Source organism: Triticum aestivum, chromosome 4B (assembly GCF_018294505.1).
Source record: "Triticum aestivum cultivar Chinese Spring chromosome 4B, IWGSC CS RefSeq v2.1, whole genome shotgun sequence".
NCBI lineage: Eukaryota > Viridiplantae > Streptophyta > Magnoliopsida > Poales > Poaceae > Triticum > Triticum aestivum.
Window position 1 is genome coordinate 664,656,451 of NC_057804.1, and position 9,853 is coordinate 664,666,303.

The 9,853-nt window shown below is 41.9% G+C and overlaps 1 protein-coding gene across 1 annotated transcript; it reads left to right on the forward strand.

The window, feature by feature from the left end:
- Window positions 1–476: 476 nt before the first annotated feature.
- On the forward strand, window positions 477–3,321 carry LOC123090411 ((+)-larreatricin hydroxylase, chloroplastic-like). Its single transcript, XM_044511728.1, has 2 exons — window positions 477–1,187; window positions 2,440–3,321. The coding sequence occupies exons 1-2, from the start codon at window positions 477–479 to the stop codon at window positions 3,319–3,321; spliced, it is 1,593 nt and encodes a 530-aa protein (XP_044367663.1).
- Window positions 3,322–9,853: the final 6,532 nt, after the last annotated feature.

The following is a 9,853-nucleotide window of genomic DNA, read 5'->3' on the forward strand; positions in this document are numbered from 1 at the left end:
TTTGCTTCACAACAGCTAAATGTTCAGTAGTAGGATCATGCATGTATCTACTCCCAATCTCAACGGAAAAAGTAAAATCAGCCCGTGTGTTCACCAAGTAATGCTTATATATTTTGTCGAGTCCATGGCTGATGCCTCACTTCTTTTGCTCAACTTGAGCCTAGCCTCCAAAGGCGTCTGTGAAGGATTGCAATCATCCATGCCACAATTCACTAAGCTGCAGCAGTCATGCTAATATAAAGACCATACATATGGTGCACTATACGTAGCTCCATATATAATTGCACAGCAGACACACTACAAGCGCACACTCGTATATATTCACACCACACATATACTCATCCACGACATGTCGAGCTCCCCCGGCTTCGTCGTCTTGCCCACAATGTCCGGGGCCTCTGCTTGCCTGCTTTCTATGCTCAAGTACACAGGCAGCGAGAACAGCCGGCTCCACTTGTCGTGCAAAGCCACCAGCGATGACAAGGTGGTGCGCCTCGACCGCCGTGACCACCAGCAATTTCGGCCTGGCAATGGCCGCGGACGCCGGCGGGCAGTGTGCAGCCATGCCCATCAAGGCCGAGGACCTCCGATGCGGCTCGGCGAACGGCTTCCAGTGCCCGGGCTTGTACAACCCCCAGGACATCGTGGACTTCAGTAGCCTGCCGCAGCCGAAAGAGCTGCCGCGCGTGCGCAAGGCGGCACACCTCCTGGACGCCGCCTACGTGGGCAAGTTTGAGGAGGCCGTCCGGAGGATGAAGGCGCTGCCCCACGACGATCCGCGCAGCTTCGAGCGGCAGGCGGACATCCACGAGGCCTACTGCGCCAACCACTACAAGGTGGTGCCGGCGGGCGGTGGCCCAGAGACCGTGTTCGACGTGCACCACTCGTCCATCTTCGCTCCCTGGCACCGGATGTACCTCTATTTCTTCGAGGGTATCCTCGGCGACCTCATTGGCGACCCCACCTTCGGCCTGCCCTACTGGAACTGGGACACGCCGGAGGGGATGATGATGCCGTCCATATTCGCCAACGAGAGCTCGCCCCTGTACGACGCCAAGCGCAACCCCAGGCGCGTCCGCGCCGTCATCGATCTCAACCTGTCGCCAGGATCGAAAGATGGTCTTCCTACATGCACCGACGACCATGTTTGCCTCATAGACAATAATCTCTACACCTTATACCGTCAGGTGATTAGTACACTACTGCTGCTACTAAGTCTAAGTGTGCTTTATATATGTGATGAAAATCAATATATGGAACAAAAATGCCCAAATTATATTCTCCTATTTTTCTTGCAAAATACTTTCCTGTCATATGCCATCCTACCAATTAATTTCATAGCCATATTAGAAATAAAATTCGTAGTCAATATTGTGTATATTTAAGAGTTCAAAAAATATATAAATACAAAGAGATCGATATGCAATTTTGGCAAAAAGAACCTAATTATGGAGTGATTCAAAGATCTAGAAAGGTCATTCACTAAGACAACGTCGGACTCGACAAAGCATGCACTTTACCACCTTACGCATAACTTGTTTAGCCGGTTTTCTTACTCTAGGCCGCACGATTTCTTCAGAACATCCTACTGATGTATAGTTTGTTAACTCTAATAATAACAAACACAATTAGTTTGTCTCTACAGGTGGGAAAAATATTATGTTATTGTAAATATTGTATATTCCATTCCAAATAAACTAAAGTTCTAGGTTCGTCCCAAGTCAAAATTATTTAAGTTTTACAAAAATTATAGAAAAACAGGTTAACATCTAAAACGTCAAATTTACATAGTACAAAACTACAATTTACGAATAATCTAATGAAACCAGTGTTCTACATTTCATGTAATTATCTATAAACTTGGTCAAACTTACAGAAATCCTATATAAAAAATCAATTTTATGTTCATGAGAGAACAACTAGTACACCGCTGTATTTGAGAAAGGTGTGACAGCTTCCGGATGCCCCTACACCCTCATGAATAGTAAATTTCAAAAAAAAAACTAATAAAAATATGAAACTTTGAAACATCAATCATTTGATGTTCTTGTAAAGTTTCAGCCCCAAATAGCATTCGAGGAGGCCTCGCCAAAAAAACAAAATCGTTGTTCAAAGTTTGTGTGCACTTTTGAGCAGTGATTTTTTAAGGGCTACTCGAATGTTATTTGTGAAACTTCGCGAGAACATCAATTTTTTTTATCATGTTTGATGTACCAAGGTTTCGGATGCTTTTGATTTTGTTTTCATTTTTTTATTTACTATTCATGTAGGTGTAGAAAGGCATGCCCCTCTCTCTCTTTCTCTCGGGCACAAGACAACATGATATTATAGCACAATCATGTTTTTTTCTACATTTGATAGAACAAAACTACTAAATTAAATCATAACTAACCCTTGATCAAGACTTAGCAAAACTCATTTGCCTTTTGTCTGTCTTAGATGATCGTGGAGACACCGAAGCAATTCTATGGCGGGAAGTTCTACAACGTCGAGCTAGACGATGAAGGGAAGCAAAATCACAAGATCACGGGATCCCTTGAGAATGGAGCGCACAACTCTGCGCACATTTGGCTAGGAGACCCATGCCAGAAGAATCAAGATATGGGAGACCTCAGCACCGCGGCACGTGACCCCATCTTCTACTCCAACCACTCCAATGTAGACCGCATGTGGCACATATACATCACCAAGCTTGGTGGGGGCTTCCTCCCCTACAAGGAGTGGCTTGACACTAGTTTCGTCTTCTACGATGCGCAGAAGCGGCCCGTGCGCATCACCGTCAGTGATGTCCTTGATGTTGGAAAGCTTGGGTACATGTTTGAGGAGAGCGGCAAGCTGCCATGGATAGGCAAGCGGCCGAAGCCTGCAGCCAACATCCAGCGCCATCACGGCCTAAAGGGCACCCAGACCAACAGCTCATACCCCATGACGTTGAAGAAAGGGGAGCCGCAGTACCTGAGGTTGGAGAGGCTGGAGAAATCCCGGGCCGGTGGCGGCAGTAGCAAGAAGGCACCGGAGGCACTGGTGGTGGATGTCACCATAGACCCCTGCAAGTACGTCAAGTTTGATGTGCTAGTGAACGTGCCCAAGGGGCAAGAGAAGAAGGTGGGGCCGCAGAACAGCGAGTTCGCTGGGAGCTTCACGCAAGTGCCACACGGCGGCGGCCTAGAGATGAAGACACGGATGGTGTCGTACCAATTCGCACTGAGGGAGCTATTGGAGGACCTCAAGTGCGGCAAGGACAACCAGCTGGACATCACGCTTGTCCTAGTCGAAGGCGACAAGGTTCTCATCGATGACGCCCGCATCGAGGTCCTATAGTGCGTGTACCCCATGTGCAAGTAGGAAACTTGACAGATGACCTTGTCTGCATGAGCACAGGATGCTGCAAATCTCAGTAGCTTGTTCGGCCATGGAGAGGAAGGTTTTGCATCGAGCCATACGGATTTCCTTTAGTGAAAACCAAGATTTATCGAACAAATAAAAACACTAGGGATACAATTAATAATGGGCTCCTGCACACAGTCACAGAACTTCTACTTGGTCTCCAACTTTGATAATATTGTTGGTCTCACTACCCTCGCACAAGTTACAAGTATAAGCGTATCATATCATACGGTAGGAATTCTTGATTGGAAGTAACTAAAAGAAACTGTTCAGATTGTAAGCAATAAAGAAAGAGTGTAGTTGAGGTGGAAATAATAAGGGATGAATGGAATGTGATCCACAAATTCACCAGTGGCATCTCTTAAGAAACCATATCATAGATGTGTTGAACAAACTACCGTTGTGTATAGATTAAATCATACTTTCTATTATTATGATTATACATGTCATGATTGCATATAGACATTACATTCTCGTATCTATGCACCATCATCCAACTGTGTCTATAGTTAATACTCCGTCCTAAGAGCACTATCCGGCACGCATCTCAATATATTAATTAAATAAAAGTCTTACACTAATTAGAGGGAACTAATGTTGATAGTATATTGTATTTACCTCCAAATCGTCACCGAGACAACAACACAATTATCTTTTTACCGTTGGTAGTACAAATACACGACAAGCACTTTTCTCTTTCTATCATTGACACAGATTATTTGCAAGCTTGAAGCAAAACTAACACAAATAACTCTCTCTTGAAGATCATTAATCGAAACATGACCAGTGTAAGACCAATAAATCAGAGAGAATATATGTCTATAAATCAAGCAGCAAATACATCAAAAGAATCCAACATTCACAATCCAAAATAACTACCAGCTACTATGATTGGAATATGGCCCTTTTGGCATATCAGTGCAATATAGCATGATTTCTCGCCTGGGTAGACAATTTCTTACTTGCTCCGCCTAGACTTTTGCTTGTGCCCTAGGCGCAGGTTTGGCCATTTCCTAGTGCCTAGGCGTGCCTAAGCGCCTCCTAGGCACTGCCTTTTCGAATAGAGCAAAACAACATGTAAGAGTCAAACAAATGCCTCCATGTACTTAAGATGTCATATGAGCAGGTATGTGACTGTCCAAATTATTACATGTTATTTAGGAAAGAACATGTGGATACAAAGTATTGTGTCCAGTGCAAATCCTCTAGGTATATTGAGATAGACTCGTGATTGTCAGAAGAGGCAACACAAAATCCCCATAAATATTATTTGGTATCTTCCACTCATACCTTGAATGTAGTGGCTTTATATGGCCTAGGATTCTACCAACTGTAATGCCCTGTGAAACCCACGGTTTCACCTGCCAGTTCCACGACAGTGAGCCTGGGACCTAGACTGGACCCACACCAATAATAGTCTTTCTTGTGCCCTTTGTCCTCACTCGTGTGCACCTGAGAAAAACTTCTCAGGTGGGCTTTCGTAAAAGAAGGTACACATTGTTGTTATGAGTAGTCTATCATTCCTATTAAGCCGGGATCACACATACAACCCCCTGAAAGGAACTGACGTCCCAGTCGCCCAGCAGGAACTTTCCCTCTTGGCACATGAATGTGTGTGTCAGTTCCAGCATCCATATGTGCCCCATGTGATCATCACTAACCCACAGAGGCCCGTGTAACCATGAGGGTCGACTCTTATCCAATTGTAACACCCAGCCAAACGCATTGGTCCCATGCCATTGCACCTGGGATCTAGACTAGCACCACACCAACACTAGTCTTTCCTATGCTCTTTGTCCTCACTCGTGCACACCTTGGAACAACTCCCCAGTCAGTCACCCATCCTTAAATTTCACCAAGCAAAGCACACTTAACTTTAAGGTCCCTTTCGGATGGGCTCCCGGAAAAGAAGGAGCACCTTGTTATTATGAGTAGTCTACCATTCCTATTAAGCCGGGATGTCGCACCATCCAGATGAGATGACACAAACAAGGACTTTGATATCGTCCTCTCAAGAGTCTACATCGCTGTATTGTGTAGCCTGGAAGAAGTTTGTTGGAATTTACAAAGATAAAGCTAGAGGCCCTAAGAATCTACTAGTTGCGAAAACAAAAATGGATTCAATCCGTATAAGTGGTATGAAGTGTGCAAAATATAATTACTGGCCCGTGTTTCTTATTCTCCTCGGTCTCCCCCGGGCGTATGCATGAAACTATAGAACATGCTCTTGTCGTTAATAATTTCAGGGTCTGGATACTCGGGAAAGTCTATGAGTGTGTGTATACACTGGTGGCTGATTTGATTCCTTCCTGGATAGATGGAGTGTGGACATACAACCGAGCAACAAATAAGAACTCTTGTCTATATCGCACCAAAATCAATAAAAAAATAGCAAGTTGCACTGACACACTTAATTGATAGGTAGGACAGAAAAAAAATGAAATTGTGTGTAAATGACATGAATATACCAAGTATTAATGACATGAATACATCATGCAGGCTAGAAAAATAAATTTGTATTTGTGCTTTTTTGCTAAGAGGATTAAAATTTGTTTTTGTTTTTTGATTAATTATTTATTATTTTATAAAATATAAAAGCGACAAGCAGATAAAAGCGATTGTCACTTGTACAATACTTCCAATGATGTGCAATTCTACGCCCATGTCAATGGTGGTCATGTTACCAAGTCGGACAGCTATGCTCGCTAGTCACTACTGTCAAGTTACCACTGACGAGTGAGGCACTTGTTAACCACCTACCATTGGCCAGTTGCCAGTGATGAACGCGTTGCTCGCTAGTGAAGTGGTAAATTGCACACGTCAATGGTAAGCTTTCCAGCAGTAATGTGGTTCGAGCGCTTGCATGCAAGATTTTAGAGTTCATATTAAAAATTTATGTCACCTTCCGCACATACAATTTCATCACCAATATCTTGGTCTAAACATTGACATCATGTAGTTTATTTCCCTGTCGCCTCATCATTGCAATCTTAATTTCCTTGAGATTATTCAACACAAACCCATTTTATTCTAGTCACATGTCTGAATGTCACTGCCTTATAGATGTACGTATTTATCATATATTCATCTAAAATGAAAAAAAATTACATGTTTTATTGCAGTGTACTTTGGGGCAAGCATGTGATGTCTCTGTAAAATAGTATAAAACATTTTAGATTAGGGATCTAAAAAGTCTTAGTATTAGTATACAGAGGGAGCATGAATTTTCCATCATTGTAAATTCTACAAATATTCCTTGCAATAAATTAATGTTATGACTTTTCCATAACTCCAAAAGACAAGATGATAATAATAAGCAAACGAGACAAGCTTTCAGAGCGGTGGACACTGGTACTAAGCTTTGTGCTGGAATCGAAAGGAGACAAAAAGCAAGGGAAACGTGCTAAGCTTTGGGTAACTGTGTTCTGTACGTAGCGTACGTGAGGTGGACCCTGGTACACAGGTATGTGAGTAGGCATCGGTAAACTGGTACGTGAAGTTTTACCGAACTAAGTGGTGTTCCTTGTCTGGTGATCAAGAGGAGGAGAGCTGTGAGCAAAGCTAATCACGTTTTGATTGAGCCGTCAAAACGTACATGTCACGAATCTATCATGTTTTCTTTTCAGGGGGACAAACTTTTGCGAATGGTTGTACCTCAGATCGTAGTTTTCTCGTGGTGGAATCAGCTCACTAGACTTGGCATTGGTGCTCACATTTTTTTGAATTTATTTATACTTTCTGATGATGTTCACTGAGTGAGAGGAGACACTCCTCTCGACTATCAAGGGACATGTGGTGACTTTAACCATTTCAAGATGTTGTGTCGACTAAGTATCACAGAGGTGTTCATGAGCATAAGGGTGAGTGTATGTGCATGTCTTGAGTTAAAAAGACCAACTTTTGCCATTGATGTGTTATTTTGATGTAAATCGAGTTCGCTCGTACCCATCTACCTCTATGTGTCTTCTCCTTTGGTTAGAAACCAAATCACACAATTTTACAGTACTACTTCCTGGTTTATTGGTCCCTTTCATTTTTTGTGCTAAATTTTGACCATAAATTTAAGGGAAAATTTTGTTTTTGCCACTCTAGATTTTGCCAATTTTCCTTGTGCCACTCTAGATTTTGACATTTCACTTTTTCCACTCTCAGTTTTTGACAATTGTCACAATTGCCATTTTATGACATGCACTAATATTTCGCAATATGAATCCAATGATATAATCCAATAACGAAATATTAGTGCATGTCATAAAAAAGTTATATCATTGGATTCATATTTGGATATAGTTTTCAATGATACTATTTTTGCTATGTATAATTTACACTTTATTAGTTAAAATTGTGGTCAAACTATGACCCTAACTATGAGGGGGGCTAATAAATCAGGATGGAGGTAGTAGTCAAGAAGTTGTAGTCGGTGGACTCGGCCAAGCCATCTATGACTCCTTTAAGCAGTGGAAGCGATTGGGTGATATAATTCTTGTGGCTCATCGAACCATTAACAGACCTTCAACTATTGTTGTACTTTTTCTAGGGGAACTATTGTTGTACCTTGTCTAGGGGAACTATTGTTGTACCTTGGTAATGAGATATGATGATGTGGGCTATAGCCAGACATTGAAGATGATACAACGACTGGTTTGGCCTCCAGTGGTTGGCTTAAATGATTGTTATTTCTATGCACCAATGAAAAGTCTAGATCTTGTATTAATTGGCTAGATCCGACTACAGTGCGTGTCATCTCATCTCATTATGAAGATACAACAATAGTCAAAGGTTTGTTAATGGTTTGATGAGCCACAAGAATTATAGCACACAACTACTTCACAACTTAAACTTTCGTGGATGGCATTCAAAATTGGATCTATCTGTAAAATAAACAGTGGAATTTGGTGAAATATAGTAAGAATACCCACAAAACATGATTATAATTGACATGAATATACCATGTATGAATGACATGAATACATCATGCAAGCTAAAAAAATTGTATTTGTGCTTTATTTTCTGAAAGGGTTTTAATTTTGTTTTTGTTGTTTTGATTAATTATGTTCTATTTTTATAAAATTAGAAAATATACCAGCGATGAACAGATAAAAGCACTCGACACCGGTACAGTACTTACAAATGATGTGCAATTCTTCGCCAGTGTCACTAGTGGTCAAGTTACCATGTCGGATGGCTATGCTCGCTAGTCACTACTGTCAAGTTACCACTGACGAGTTACCAGTTATGAATGCACTGCTCGCCAGTGAAGTGGAAAATGCACATGCCACTGGTAAGCTTTCCTTCACTAGTGTGGTCCAAGCACTATTGTTTCCATCATCTATCAGCTATCCGTCCTTGTAGATCAATAGTATGTACCACTGTGGAAATCCCACACTATCAATAGTCCATGTACGTATCAGCTAAATTGGGTACAGTACCATATGCATGTGATGGGCTAGTGCGGCATAGGATGCTAGTTGGGTTCATTCTGCTGTACTCGGTAATTAGCATGATAAGGTACGCAACTAATGATCATTTAGGGTGCTTTTGCTTAACTGCACTGATTTTTAGAAGTTGCATGGAAAAAACGGACCAGATTGAGTAGAGCCTGGTTGAGGAGAAAGAGAGCCACATACAGCATTTGCATGCTCTTTGGTCACCCGCATATGGTTTGCCTGCATTGTGAAAGCAATTCCTACGCGATGTTTGGTTGCATACATGCATTGAGATTTGGAATTAACAACTACGCTGAAAAAAAAGAGGTTACAGTAGAACGCGCGCATGACAATACAAACACGTTCACATGAATAGCACACACACATACGCGAGCTCACCTGCCCGTTCGCATGAACAACACGCGCGCGCGCACACACACATTCACATGAATAACACTCGCACGTGACAGCAATTCCACAAGTTCGAAGCACCGTTGTACCGTAAACTAGGGAGATTATAAGGGACTAGTGAGATGTATAAGTATCCGTCTATGACCATCGAAATAGAATAGGTACAACATGAAAGTCGTTTGAAATGGAGAGATGAAGCCACTGGTCAAACGAAAATTCAAACGATCCACCATTCGCGACGAATTTATTGAAATTCATCCAAAATAGCTTCAAACATAAACACGAACTTGAACATTTCCTCAATGAAATCACGAACCAATCGCCTCTATGGAAGCACAATGTCGATGTGCATATTTTTCATGTACAACTTATCTCAAATCGAAGTGAGGTTGTGTAGATTAAAAGAGACTAGTGAATGAGATTAGGAGTGAAGAGATTAGGAGGGTGATATGCATATTACAGTACATTGGTCACATGTATATCTACTCGTCTATAATTTGTGAAACAGAAAACGCACAACATGAAGGTCGTGTCAAACAGCAAGGTGAAAATACTCCTCAAAGGAAACTTCAAATGGTCGGCATGTGTCCTGAATTTTTCAAAGTTCGTAAAAAAAAGGCTCTAAACAC